The 13,874-nt window shown below is 49.0% G+C and overlaps 4 protein-coding genes across 4 annotated transcripts; 1 reads left to right on the top strand and 3 right to left on the bottom strand.

The window, feature by feature from the left end:
- Nucleotides 1–1,092: 1,092 nt before the first annotated feature.
- On the bottom strand, nucleotides 1,093–2,662 carry V8C40DRAFT_278699 (alpha/beta hydrolase fold-domain-containing protein; the record flags this gene model as incomplete). Its single annotated transcript, XM_083221097.1, has 2 exons — nucleotides 1,093–1,810; nucleotides 1,932–2,662. 2 exons carry the CDS (start codon nucleotides 2,660–2,662, stop codon nucleotides 1,093–1,095), a joined length of 1,449 nt encoding a protein of 482 aa, XP_083067136.1.
- A 716-nt stretch (nucleotides 2,663–3,378) lies between these two features.
- On the bottom strand, nucleotides 3,379–5,196 carry V8C40DRAFT_259339 (peroxisomal membrane anchor protein conserved region-domain-containing protein). Its single transcript, XM_083218951.1, has 4 exons — nucleotides 4,914–5,196; nucleotides 4,828–4,834; nucleotides 4,449–4,762; nucleotides 3,379–4,393 (listed from the first exon to the last, which is right to left on the bottom strand). The coding sequence occupies exons 1-4, from the start codon at nucleotides 4,944–4,946 to the stop codon at nucleotides 3,641–3,643; spliced, it is 1,107 nt and encodes a 368-aa protein (XP_083067135.1). The 5' UTR covers nucleotides 4,947–5,196; the 3' UTR covers nucleotides 3,379–3,640.
- Nucleotides 5,197–5,355: 159 nt separating this feature from the next.
- V8C40DRAFT_259337 (kinetochore-associated Ndc80 complex subunit NDC80) lies at nucleotides 5,356–8,357 on the top strand. The gene is made up of 3 exons (XM_083218950.1): nucleotides 5,356–5,598; nucleotides 5,669–7,617; nucleotides 7,699–8,357. The coding sequence occupies exons 1-3, from the start codon at nucleotides 5,554–5,556 to the stop codon at nucleotides 7,904–7,906; spliced, it is 2,202 nt and encodes a 733-aa protein (XP_083067134.1). The 5' UTR covers nucleotides 5,356–5,553; the 3' UTR covers nucleotides 7,907–8,357.
- A 1,481-nt stretch (nucleotides 8,358–9,838) lies between these two features.
- Nucleotides 9,839–13,868, bottom strand: V8C40DRAFT_259334 (uncharacterized protein). The gene is made up of 3 exons (XM_083218949.1): nucleotides 12,598–13,868; nucleotides 10,985–12,533; nucleotides 9,839–10,927 (listed from the first exon to the last, which is right to left on the bottom strand). Exons 1-3 carry the CDS (start codon nucleotides 13,677–13,679, stop codon nucleotides 10,271–10,273), a joined length of 3,288 nt encoding a protein of 1,095 aa, XP_083067133.1. The 5' UTR covers nucleotides 13,680–13,868; the 3' UTR covers nucleotides 9,839–10,270.
- Nucleotides 13,869–13,874: the final 6 nt, after the last annotated feature.

Here is a 13,874-nt window from a genome sequence, read left to right as displayed (position 1 = left end):
ATCTAGTTGCGCATCTTGCATGTTGTAATTCGATCCAAGAGCAAAGAAGAATAAAAGAATAAACGTCTTTTTAATTTTAATTTTCAGTGCAGATACAAACCATGAAAGTGTAGCCTATCAATCCTTTAGTCCCTCGACATTGGAGGCTAGAGGTGCCAGGGAGGTCCAACCACCACAGGGATAACTGGCTTGTGGCGGCCAAGCGTTGATAGCGACGTCGCTTTTTGATCCTTCGATGTCGGCTCTTCCTATCATACCAAAGCAGAATTCGGTAAGCGTTGGATTGTTCACCTACTAAACAAAATATAATAATAACCTATTGGTGGGGATAGTCGGGTTCTGAAGGGTTTGGTTCGGGATTATGCCGACTAGTCGATATAGCTGACCAGCTGCAGGTGCTATACGGCGACACAACCTGGATTGGGGAAGGCTAAGGGCTTTGCTTTGTTAGAGTATGCCTATGCTAATCCCGAGGGGAGCTGTGTGAGAGTGATTTCACAACAGCCCTCGTAGAGCGCGGAAAGGTGTGGGTGGTCTTGATCACATGTACATGTGCTGTAAGTGTAAGTGTAAGTGTCAAGATTGCTTAAGGGACGTGCCAGACCCGCGGGAAACCGTGCCCATTTGCGAAGGACCTGCAGTCTGGATCTCATGGGGGGCGTTGGAGCTTAATGCGGAAATGCTTAGGCGAGCCTGGTATATCAGTTATCCATACATGTGCATTGTGTGTAAATGTATGTATAATAGATCGAATAGGGAACGTGAGCTGGGTTTAGACCGTCGTGAGACAGGTTAGTTTTACCCTACTGATGACCTCACCGCAATGGTAATTGAGCTTAGAGAAATCTTTTTTGTTCAGCTTTGTATAAGTCATCAGGTTATGGCATCAGGTAAGGTAGCATGTCCAGCAAGTGATCAAGCATTAATAAAAGTCGGGCACGTATTCCAGCTTCTACTGTGACACAACCAATGAGCATCAACGTTGAAAATAACTGATTACATATATTTAATATGTAATACACACTATATAAGAATCTATCGTTTCACATGTCTTGATACTTACTACTTCCCATCTATTGTACATCGAACGTCTCATAGCCTGGCCGTGACATCTGCTTTCTCAACCCCAACGCCCGCCCTTTTCACCACAGCAGCCTGTATATCTTCTAGCCTGTCCTCTAGTAGCTCATCAAACCTCAGGGGCGTCTCCTCAAGTGTCTGAGCCGTAATACTTGTCGCACTCGCCTCAATCGCCCCTGGATTCTCTATCGTGCAGCGAATAAAGTTGGCCCAGCTCTCGAGGCAACGCCGTGAACTCGGCGCTCGAGCCAAGCACATGGGAAAAACATGTGGCATGGCCTGGTACTCCTCAAAAACCAACGGGACACCATCGGCAAAGAGCTTCATTGCGAAAGCCTTGTTCTCGTAGGAAAGTATCTCCCAGCCCGTGCACATCCACACAGGCGGTGACCCTTCCCAAGAACGATTCATAATGAGCGTCGACAGCGGATGCGCAACCAAGTCATCATCAGCATAAATAAACTTCCGTGGAGGATTCGCCGGCCATATCTCGCATGGAGGAACCCTAGCTTCGAAATCCGGCCGTAGTCTGGGCAAGTAGTCGAAAGGGTGAGCGTCTTCGACGTGCCACGGCGGCGAGCTCTGCGTGATGTCGACCCAAGGAGAGATGCAAGAAACGCCCGCCGGCAGAGGGACTTTTCGCTTTTCGCCGTACCACTGGATGTCAACATCTCGATGGTGCAGCTGAAGAATGAGCTGCGATAACGCAAAGGCTAAGTTCCCGCCGGCGCTGTATCACCAAAAATGAGAAACAATCGGGTCAGCCACACGTCGATGGTTTAGATGATAGTCTGAGACGTGGAATGTTGCACAGCATCAAATTTTTGCCAAATGCAGAAGCTTCAACGTACCTGTCTCCCGCAATAACGATATGCTCCGGTTCCACAGCGTCATGATAGGCGTCCGGGGGCGGATACAGCAAGGTAAAGTATGAGACGAGGGCGTCCAGCAGCGCGCTCGGGAACGGATCCTGCGGCGCCAGTCGATATCGCACCGAATAGCATCTTCCCTTGATCAGCTTGGCCAGCTTCTTGACCAGAGGGCGGTGTGTGGCGGGATCGCAGAGATAATATGCGCCGCCGTGAAAGTAGAGCACAGTGGTGGGCTCTTTGCACTCTTTCATGAGTTGATGGTATTTGGCGGACTCTGAAATGTTTGGTTGAGGTTCTCTCTTTGAAGCTGCGGCTCTGTATCCCGTCCATTCTGCTTCTACGGGTATGAGCTCGGGAACTCGAGTGCTGCTTCCTCTGACGCCTTCATCTCTCATGCTGTCCATGACATTGAGCAGCGAGTCCCTGATATCGGTCTCGGGAGGCGGCGGCGAAGCGTATAAGCTGATCCATATCCTTCCCTTAATCTCTTCGTTGCGCGTAGTGAGTTTCTGGCTGTAGGAAATCGAGTGTGGATTGGCAGGTGTCAAGACAGAGCGCATCAATGAAACCACCAGGTTGGACTGTAGATCGACGTATTTGGATGGTTCTGAGAGCTTCAAGACGTGTAATATAGCTACTCGGGTGAGAAGAGGGAGTTTGGAGAGTAAGATGAAGAGCAGTCGGAGGTTGGAGGTGAGTTTGGCGGTCATGGTTGGCGCTGGCCGAGCCGAGATTTGAGGAGGAGGGTCATTCATTGTGCCGAGGAAGAATAATAAAAATCGTATGAAGAAGGGAAGAAAGAGAGAGGAATGCAAGAGGCTTAGGTAGTAGTGGCCAAGTCTTAGGTATGATAGAGAAGAAGGAGACTACATGAATTCTTGTTAGATAGGGGGACAATTATATTGAGTGAGTGAGGTGTCTCTATGCGGAAAGTCGGGCAATTGGCTACCTATTTATTAAAAGTCCAGCACGTAATCGATTCTGCCATCAACAATCGCAACGCACGGCTCGCATAACTCGGGGGAATGGACCGGCACGTGGGTACAGCAGCCATTGGTTGGCTCCATTCCATTTAGTTGAGACGAAATCCGCACGGTTGATTCGCTACGTTGGTGGCGGATATACAGAGTAGATAAAAAGAACCAACCCTCCATATCAGTTTAGCTAGTCTGTTGTATATATCTGGGGCAATGCTTGCGAGAGGTAGCATTGGATTGAATCCGGCTGCTCAATTACAGCATCCCGCAAGCACAAGTACTTACATGTACAGACAGATCGATCTGGGAACAGGGATGGAAAACGGACGGCTTCAGTTAGCGCTGCATTAGTGAGCGCAGGCGGGAGCGACAATAAGCCCGAACCTCGGCCCGCCTCTTTCATCTCACTCGGGCAGTCTTAATACAACCACCATGCAGTCATGATACTATACGTAGGTAGCTTCTTCTTTTTCTTCTTCATCTAATAATAATAATAATAACATGTATCCCAACCGAAAGTAGATGAAAAATATATGTGGTCCATTTGATATTAAATACATAAAAAACTTTGATAGAGCAACCAACGCTCCGGCCGTTATCCAATCGATGTCTGCATTGTCCCTTTATCCGTACGTACGTGGCGCAACAATAACCGCAAGTTGATCAAAATCGTACAATGCATGGAGAATCTCAAGTCAAGCAAGCAATTATTTACGAGCTGCTGGCCGCGGCCTCGGTGGTGGCCTTTTCGGGCTCCTTGCCCGACGAAGAGCCAGCTGATCCGGCATTCTGGTTAGCCATGGCCATCTGCCAGGCTGGGATTGACGCCTTGGCTCCGGAGCCAACGGAAAGGCCAGACGCTCTGTTGAATCTGTTCTGAGCCGGGCCCTTGCCAGCATCAGGCTTGGGAGTGCCGCTCGCCTCCGCAACGCTGTCGATGGGTGGGGGAGTTACTGATTGGCCGGGTGTTGTCGTGGGTGAGGCGGCTCCGCTGGTTCCGTTGACGCCATTCGATCCGTTGACACCGTTGACTCCATTGTTGCCTCGGAAGTAGCCGCTCGACATAGAGTTATTTGAGTTAGCATTCATCCTCTGTGACACAAGAGTCTTGAGGCTGGCAAGTTCAGTGTTGATTTCAGCAAGTCGGTTGTCGGTGAGCTCCTTTTGGTTGTTCATGGCCCTTGGGATGGCGTCCTTGAGGCTCTGTACTTCGTCGCGAATGCGCTGCGCGTCGTCTTCCCGGCGCTTGTTTGCTGATTTCAGCTCCGTCATGATCGTGTCCAGGTCTGCCAGGGTAATATCCAATCGTTCTGTCCGCTGCTTCTCGGCATCCTTCAGCGCCTCTGTGTCCTTGGACAGCTGCTCAACCAGGGAAAAGGCCTTGTCAAACTGCTCCTCGATCGACTTCTTGTCCTGCTCCAGCTTTTCAGGGGTAGGCGGCGCTACGAGGGGGTATACATAACGCTATGATTCGTGTCAGTATCGCTGTAGTGAAAGACGCACGTGATACTGTTTTTACCTTGCCCAGTGAGTACAGACCATAGCTGACTCCTCCAACCACGGTTGCCATGATGAACCAATCTCTCCAATCCCGTTGTGTTGACGCAGGCGGCTGCCACGCATACTGGGGGTATGATTGGTAATACTGCTGAGGGGGACCCTGAGGAGGACCCTGGGGCGCGGCAGCATAAGGAGCCCTAGGAGCTACCGCGCCGCTGCCGCCCCCAGCTCTGGCAATGGCCGCATCAATCTCCTCCTGTGTCAGATTCTTGGTTCGAAGAAACGAGATTTTGTTCTCGACGGATGAGGTGGCAACGCTGGGATCTTGTAGAACTGCTTCATGGTTAACATTGCGGAGGTGGAAGTGGAAATGGTCGATGAGTCGAGTCGAAACTAACATTGCGCCTGGGAATTCGACAGTCAGCCAAGAGATGAACCCATGATTGTCAATCACAAGGACAAGGAGATGGGACGCATCACTTACTGCAGACGCCACGATTTCCTCGCGTATCGCCATGATGATGGATCGGGATGCTCACTCAGAGCCTCGGCGCCTCAGAGAATCACCAGAATCAGCTGAAAGACGTAGTTTCAGGGGAATGGCGATGGATGTCGACAATGAGAATGAAGGAGAGGAAGAAAGCAGATGCGACTGTCCGAGTATGTTGAAGCTCGGTAATTGTGGAACCGGCATGGCTGGGCTGGGCTGAGCTGAGCGCGGTCGCAAAGTACGTACCGAAAACATGCTGGGCCGAGGCAACGGTACGTACTCGCGCCTGTTGTTGGCTACCGGGCTTCGCGCAGTAAATTGGCCCCATTTGCAGGTACTCCCCCCGACACTCTGCAATCACGTGCGCATGCGTGTCAGGTCATTCGCGCTAGGCCGCACTGGGTCAATCAGGCATTTGTTTACTTTCTCACCGAGCAACTGCCTTATCTTTTCCCCCCAATCCCGTGGCCCCACGAAAGAACTGCTTCAAAGCTTCAGGATACGCAGCCCGCCTTGTCGAATTTGATCTCGTGTGTCATTTACCCCCGAAATTGATCGCTAAACGCACTGCGAATTGCCTCCTAGCTGCTCGAACACCGTCGCATCACCAACAGCAGAGGCCCGACCGCCTATAATGTCTCAAGACACGGGCCTGTGGAGCGTCCGCAGGAAAAGAGAGGTAGGTTCCCTTGGTCGCAAGAGTGGGAAATCTGGAACATCGTCGCATCGTCCGCTGACCGATGCTGTAGACGCTCGGCGGCCTCAGTACAAATAGCGGCATCCCGGCGCCAGGGTCGACAATGAAGCGCCAGAATCAGGGACCCTCCACCTACGGCACCGCCCACGGCCGCTCCATGTCGGGATCTAGGCACTCCCTGGCTGTGACGCGCCCGAACCAGCCAATGTTCCAACGCGCATCGTCCGGCGGAAACCTGGGCGACATTGGCCTGTCCTCTATCAAGCGAACATCCTTTCAGCAGCCCAGAGCAACATACAACCCGGGCGCCTTTACCCCGTTGGCTGCGAGGCCGTCGACGGATAGCGATAGACGGAGCAGCGTGTATCGTCCACGGCAATCCACAGTCGGCCCCGTGAGCCACCAGAGCTTTTTCCAGACCACGCCCCAGGCAGCCGGCGTCCCTCGCGATCCGCGGCCGCTGAGAGACCGATCCTTCCAAGCCCGAATCGCCCAAGAGCTGATGGACTACATGGTGCAAAATAACTTTGAGATGGAAATGAAGCATTCGTTATCACAAAACATTCTCAAGTCGCCGACGCAGAAAGACTTCAACTTCATGTTCCAGTGGCTCTACCATCGAATCGACCCCAGTCACAAATTCCAGAAGAATATCGACCAAGAGGTGCCGCCCATTCTTAAGCAGCTTCGATACCCGTTTGAGCGCAGCATCACAAAAAGCCAGATTGCAGCCGTGGGCGGCCAGAATTGGAGTACTTTTCTCGGTCTGCTCCATTGGATGATGCAGCTGGCCCAAATGCTCGAGGGCTATGCCAGCAATCGGTACATAGATGCTTGCCTCGACGTCGGCGTCGATGTGAGTGGCGACCAGATCATCTTCAACTTCCTTAGTAGTGCGTACAGAGACTGGCTCGCTATGGATGACGACATGGGCGACGAGGATGCCGAGCGACTACTTGCCCCCCACGTTGAGGCCATGGCAAGGGCGTTTGAGGAGTCCAACTCAAAGTACACGGCCGAGCTTGAAATGCTCGAGGCCGAGAACGAGAGATTGTCCAAGGAAATCGAGGACCTTGAAAAGTCCACCCCGGACCCTGCCGTCTTGGATAATCATTTCAAAATCATGGAAGAGGATCGTGTCAAGTTTGAAGACTACAATGAGCTCGCCGTTCAGCGATCGGAAAAATACGAAGCCCGCATCCAAGTTTTACAAGAGGAGCTAAACAAAGTTGTAGAAGAGCTGAAAGAAGCCGACGAGGAACGAAGAGGACTCCAAAGAGCCGTTGACGCCCAGGGCATTAGCATGCAGGATATTGACCGCATGACTTCTGAACGAGAACGTCTGCAAAGGGGTATCGAGTCGGCCGGACAGCGCTTGGAAGAAATTAAGAAAAAGGTCATGGAAAAGGAAGCCGAGGCCAGCCGAAAACTTGATGAGCTGGAACGCGTGGTGGACAAGTACAACACCATTGCCTACCAAATAGCCCTCATACCAGCTACCGCAGCCAATGCTAAGGGCAGGGACTACGAGCTGCAGGTTATCCTCAACGAGAACGAGCTGAATTCATCCAACTGGAAGAGCTCCAGTACAACACATACCCCGGCGACAGACCGACTATTGGTTGATGCCACAACCGGCTATCAACCAGGACACGTCCTTAACCTAGATCTCAGGGGCCAAGTCCGCAGCAGCTTCATAGCTTTGCGAAAGGAGATTGCAGAGCGACGAAGCGTTGTAATGGACGATATGATGAAAGACCACGAGCTCTTAGATGGCATTAAGGAGGCCATTGAGGACAAGCGCAACGAGGTCGAAGCCTTGAATCACAGGGTCAGGGCTGCAGAAGAGGAATATGAAAAGACGAAAGAGGTTGCTACGGCGCAGAAGATGGGATCCGACGCACAAATCGAAAAGATGGAAAAGGAACTCTCCAGAATGCGAGCCGGCCTGACAGAGTCTGTGCAGCTGCTAGAGCAACGCGAGATCAACACGACCATTGAGTAAGTTTCCAACATTGCCCGAAACTCCACTACAACTTCTTAGGCAGATCAGAATGGCTAACATCTTTTTACTACCTCCAGATACGAGCAGCTTGTATTGCGGGCCAACTCGCTGCGAGAAGAGCTACACACGGAGATTGATCGCATGCTAAACGACGTGATTAAGTTCAAGATTCACGTGCAAAAGAGCTTGGACGACTACGAGGGCTTTGTAGCCGACGAGCTGGAAAAGGAGCTGGGAGGCGACGAGATAATGCAAGATGAGACTCGGACGCTGCCTGATATATAAGGGAGAGCTACTCGATGTTTTTTTTATGAGTTTTGGACGACATTTGTGATATGAAAATAGCGGTTTATTATGATGGGTGGAGTTGTTTGGTGTTGGTTGGTAGATTGGTTTTGTGTCAACTATCTTTTGTGTATACCTACTTTTTTTTTTTTTGGAAGATACCACTAGCAGCTGTTCTTTTTGGTTGAATGAATGATGACTTGGGGGATGTCTTTACCATCTGTCTGATTACCTAGCATGTTTTGCAATGGATCTCTCCAGTGTAAAGGTGGCTTAAGGTGAAATTCTCAAGGCTACATATGCTTTTTAAGCCTCTGGTAACTCCTTGAAGGGCACTGAAGGAACTGTCAACCAACTCCAGAGGATACTCATACGAGTCGATTTCATAACATCTATTGTGTCTACTATACAGATCAATACTACCTAGTACTCCTCCCTTCTATGTCTAGCTGCGCCGGTCGTGTTGAAATTGCAAAAAGACCGAAAGCCAGAGGGCTGTTGAGGTTTATATATCATTCATTTCAACAGACCGTATGACCATATGCGCACCGTCTGGTCCCTGGAAACTGTCGCGAAATAGCCACCTCGCGGTCTGAACGCCATTGAGTAAATCGTTTGCTTGTGTGCATCGACTATGCAGTGGCTCTTCCCCGTTGTCCGATCCCAAAATCGGATTGACCCGCGGTTGGAGGCGGTTACAATCCACCTGTCGTCCGGCGTCATCGATAATGCAGTCAACGCAGAGCCCGTAGCTTCAGAGTATGAAAGATACGCGCCGGTGTCTCGATCCCACACTTTGAAGTCGGAATCTCCGCCAGTAATCAAGAACTTGCCATCCGAAGAGAGGGATAATGACCTGACCCTGTTCCCGTGGTGGAATTTCGCATCAAAGTCCCCCGTCTTCAAGTTCCATATATAAGCATGGCCGTCGTCGCAAACTGCGGCTGCAAAACAGCTGTCTGGAGATATCTTGACGTCGTATATGTAGCTGTCGCCTGCGATGAATTCCTTGGTTTTGACTCCTTGTTCCAAATCCCAGATGTGAACCGTGCCACAGAAATCGCCGGATGCGAGCAAACGGCAATCATTTGAGACGTCGAGTGCAGAGACACCTGATTTGTGATTCAGAGAGCGTCGAACGGTCTTTGTTGCAATATCGCACACCTCGATTTTTTGATGCTGCGTTAGTATTTCGAACCGTTCCATATTGTTGAAGATCGCTCTTGGATAGCTGGATGTTCAGTGTAATTTGTTGATTCCCTGTCTTCAAAGTAGGCGTTATTCGCAAAGTAGTTCTCTGTCGAGTTGTTATCGTTTTCCTCAGGTGATGAATAGTCCACTTTGTTAAACGATGATACTGAGATCTCTTTTGCGGATTTTTCTAGACTGTTAAGCCAGTGCGTCGTATTCCTGCTAAGGACTTGATGACGGAATCTATATCCTCTAGAGCCTTCGTAATGGGATGGCCCTTTTCGGATATGTCCATGAAATATTGTATGAATTTAGAAAGCGTATTTAATAAATACTTCACTAGACTTAGATTATCTGGCCGAGATTGAAGTCGGGAGTCGAGAGAGAGTAGAGGCTCAGCCTGGGCCCCGACACCGTCTGCCCATAATTTGAAACTATCCAATCTAGTACTCAAGCGATCTTGATGTTCGGTATCTATTTTGCTTGACATTGCCCGAGAAAAGTTATCCAAGCATTGCTGCGAAAGATCAGAAACGGTCCGCGCGTTAGACATGGTGAGAACTGATATGCTCTGATTGATCAAGAACGAGGTTGTATATGTCTCTGATGTCAAACGTGGATTAAAACGTATTGTTAAAAAGAAGAAGAAGAAGAAGAAGAAGAAGAAGAAGAAGAAGAAGAAAACGTCGGAATGGTTTTTAAGGCTGAGTTGAAGAAGACGATTGAGATGTGCTCAGCAAGGTCGGATGGCATTCAACATCTAGGCCTTTATATACCTATCTGTGCGTAGGGGCAGGAGGATGAGAACAAAGGCTGAGGTCACACCTTTGTTCACATTCTGTCATCAGTTCTTTCATCCTTACATGTAGCCATCAAGGTACAATAATCAAGCGGGGTAGATTCATCCTGTAATATCCGGGAAACAAGAAATCCCTTTGTTTTGCTTGCTTTCATATTGCTGAAAAGGAGCAGTAACCATGAACAAAGGTACCTGTGCAAGCCGAAACAGGGGACTAGCAGTAAATGGTATATATAAGGGCTCTCTGCCCGACTAGAAACTTGCAGGGATTCAAGCCAATTGAAGAATGTCTTTATCATCTATCTTGGCATCCGTAATGTCTTGACAGTCTCATAGTATCTGTGGTATCTATAGTAACATCCGAGTCTTCCCCTCTATGTCTGCCTGCGCGGGCCGTAGGACCATATGCACACAGTATCGAGATCAGCAACCGTTGCAAAACAACCGCCCAGGGGACTGACCGCTATGCAATTAATTGTTCTTTGCTTGTGCATTAGGTAGTGACACTTTTCTGTTGTCCAATCCCAGAACCGGACCTCCCCGCCGATTTGGGTAGCTGCAATCCACCTATCGTCTGGCGTCAGAAACACTGACCGAACCGCCAGCCTGGAATCCACTGCCATGGAGAAAAGGCATTTGCCCGTGTCTTGATCCCATAATTTAATGGAACGACGATTCCAAGTAGCCATATGCTTTCCATCCGAAGAGAAAAATGTGGAGACCACCTTATCTCTATCATCAGATATCCTCTCCTTTAAGGCACCCGTCTTCAAATTCCAAGTATAAACATCACCGCCCTCTTTGCAGCTTGCGGCTACAAAATGGCTGTCCGGAAATATCTTAATGCCGGATATCGCCTTCCTTGTATCAAATTTCTTAATTTCAACTCCCTGGTCCATGTCCCAAATGCGAACAGTACCCCGGGAATCGCCGGATGCGAGTAAACGACCATCATATGAACTATCAAGCGCACAGACCTCGGTATCGTGCTTAAAAGTGTGTTGAACGGTTTCTGTATTGATGTCGAGCACCTAAATTTTATATTGCGTTAGTATTTCAACTGGTGGTCCGATCGATGACTTGAATACCGTAATGAGATTACCGGATGCAGTGGCTAAAGATCGCCCATCAGGGATAAAACAGATATCCCGGATGGGCCATTGTGTCCACAGGTCCACTTGAAATACTGTTTGTACTGTCTCAACGCTGAAAACCCGTACAATCCCGCTGGCGCCTCCAGTCGCAATATACTTCCCGTTATGACTGAAAGCGAGCTTCATAACTAGGGCCTCGTGCGGCCAAGTATTCATCAAGTCAAAATACAGAGGCTCTAACGCAGGATCGATAAGAGCATACCAGTCATTGCCTGGTATTACAGTTTGTGCCGCTGCAGCGCGATCTCTGATATTGAAAGCTTTATGTGCACGACTCAGCATCGACTCGTGCTTTTCCCGCAAGTTTGTTAGGATCCGAGCCGCAAATAGGTGGCCTTTGTCTTTTGTCCATGTAAGTAGCGCCTGGCTTTGATCATCTGTGAATCTTTGGTAGATTTTTAGAGTAAATAGCGCGCCGATTTTTTCCTCATTGCCCCCTTGAATGATTCTTTGGAGTGGTGTCAAGTCCCCGTGGTCCTTGTTATCGACATTACTACCCGACTCGATAAGATGTCGCACCATTTGTATGTCATTTCGTTCAACAGCAAAGAATAGTGCTGTTCGGCCGTGTTCATCTTCTGAATCTATATCAATGCCGCTTCTGAGGATCTGTTTGACAATCGCTATGTTCCCTCCCTGGACAGCAGCCATTAATGCTCTTTTTCTTATTTTGCCGCCACTATCAAACGTTTGGCAATCTTCAATCATAGAGCGAACGGCATCCTCGTCTCCTCGTGACACGGCTGCAGAAAAATCCATTTCAGCTTGTGTAGGATCGTTCACACCATCTTGATTAGCGAGATCTGGGCCCGATGACTCGCTCCATACTATTGAAGACCGTCCTTGAGCAGTTTGACGTTTGGAGAAATCTGCCCTTTCCCTGTCTTCAAAGTAGCCGTTGTTTGCAAAATAGTCTTCCTCAAGGGTGTTACCATCTTCCTCCGGCAGTGAGTGGTCCATTTTGTCAAACGAAGATATGGAGAGCTCTTTCGCAGACCCTTCTAAATTGTCAAGCCATTTCTCAAGCTGCTCAGAGTTTGAAGCATCCTCTGGTAGAGAAAACGTTCCTATCGGCTTGTTAAGATTTTCTTTTACAGAATGGGGCCATGGAAGAGCACGAAGAGCAAATTCATAAGCATGATGCACCACGTGGTCAACCAACTCTGTCGAGTCTCGTGGTCCGTGTGATGAGCACAGCGGACACGCTTCGAGTCCCATATATCGCACCTCAGCAGAGGAGAGAAGAAACGAGAGCTCGTATTTTGACAACTCTTGTTTGTGTTGAGTCAGTGTGTGTGTAGTTATATCTTCTTCTGATGAAAACGGCTCATCATCTTCGTTGCATAACAGACACTGCCATTGAGGTGAATGATCGTTCTCAAAATGGAGTTCCCATGCTTTTCTAGTGGTGAAAAGCTTATCCGGCGTTGGGCACGACTGTGCGATACATGTGTATGGACATAGATCTTCGATAAGATGTTGCCTATCCGAGAGATGTGAGATATCTCGTCTGGTTATTAATGAATATGCAAGAGGAATTGTCTTACCTCCATCTACTAGGACTTGCAAAGTCCTCGCTAGGCAGAGATTGACAACAGCAGGGACATTTAAACATGAATTGACTTTGAAAGGACGACGGAGGCTTCGGAAACTCAGTGTTGGCAGCAATGAATGAGATCTGGGAGGGAGCAACGGTTGGTGCGCGTTGCTGACTTTTGGCTAGATCAAACTGCAAAGTCCCCTCAGCTGTTGATGCTATTGTATAGCCAGTCACAGTAGGCGGTGCTTTGTTTTGTGTTGGCGCGTCTTTAGGTTCCATGGACGCAAGAACATTGGCTTGGTCTATCACCTTGGCCCTGAGTGTGACTTTTGCGATTTCAAGAGGAGCAATGTCGGACTGATGCTTATCTGGAGTGAAGTTGGTCTGTGCCGTTTTTTTGACACGCTGGGACCTCTTTTGAGCTAACAAAAAGTTATGTCTGCGTCTGAGGTTGGCGTCAACCAGTCTTTTTTGGATTTCGTTCAGTTTCGAAGAAGCGAGATCTTCCATCCTTGCTTTAGCTAATTGTTCAAGCTTGGTCTTTAATACGTCATTTTTCTCGCTTGACCCGGCCGATGGGGAATCCTTGAGCTCATTGATACTAGAGGTTTCCAGCCCAGATAGGTGATGCCGATCTTCATTGGGTCGAAGAAGTATCAAACACTCCAGATGCTGTTTGAACTCGCGGTGCTCATCTGGGTTGAATGACTGATAGGCCCTGCGACTTCTCGAAGCTTTGCCGGTTCGGCGTATCGCGATTCCAATTTTCGCCAGGTTTCTAATGGCGGAATCTATATCCAACAATGGCTCATCAATTGAAAGGCCATTGTGGATGGCTTCTTTATACTCGTCTAAGAAATCCAAAAGAAGATTCAAGATGTTTTTCACTAAATCTAGGTCATCAGGCCGAGATCGAAACCTAGAGTCGAGAGATGCGCCCGACTTGGCCAGGGCTCCGACGTTATCCGCCCACAGGTTGAAGCCTGCAAGTCTGTTTTCCAGGTGATCTTGATGATCTGATTCATTTTTCTGGCTCATTGCCTGATGAATCTTGTCAAGGCATTGTTGTGTGAGACTTGAGACTGACATGATGGATATCGTGAGAACTGGTATCCTTCGTTAATGGGGAGAGCAACTCCGGTGCTACCAATACTGAACCAACCCGTTTGCAAAGAATATCAAAGAAGTAGAGACACAGATTAATCTGAAAAGATGTTCTCATTAAATGTTACGAGGCATTTACCTGCATATGTGCTCTCATATGTACCCTATGCATTTGAGGCG

This window comes from Trichoderma camerunense, assembly GCF_050948025.1.
Source record: "Trichoderma camerunense strain CBS 138272 chromosome Unknown V8C40scaffold_34, whole genome shotgun sequence".
NCBI classification, from domain to species: Eukaryota; Fungi; Ascomycota; class Sordariomycetes; order Hypocreales; family Hypocreaceae; genus Trichoderma; species Trichoderma camerunense.
The sequence above is the reverse complement of the archived record's forward strand: the minus strand, read 5'-3'. Positions and strand labels throughout refer to the sequence as shown.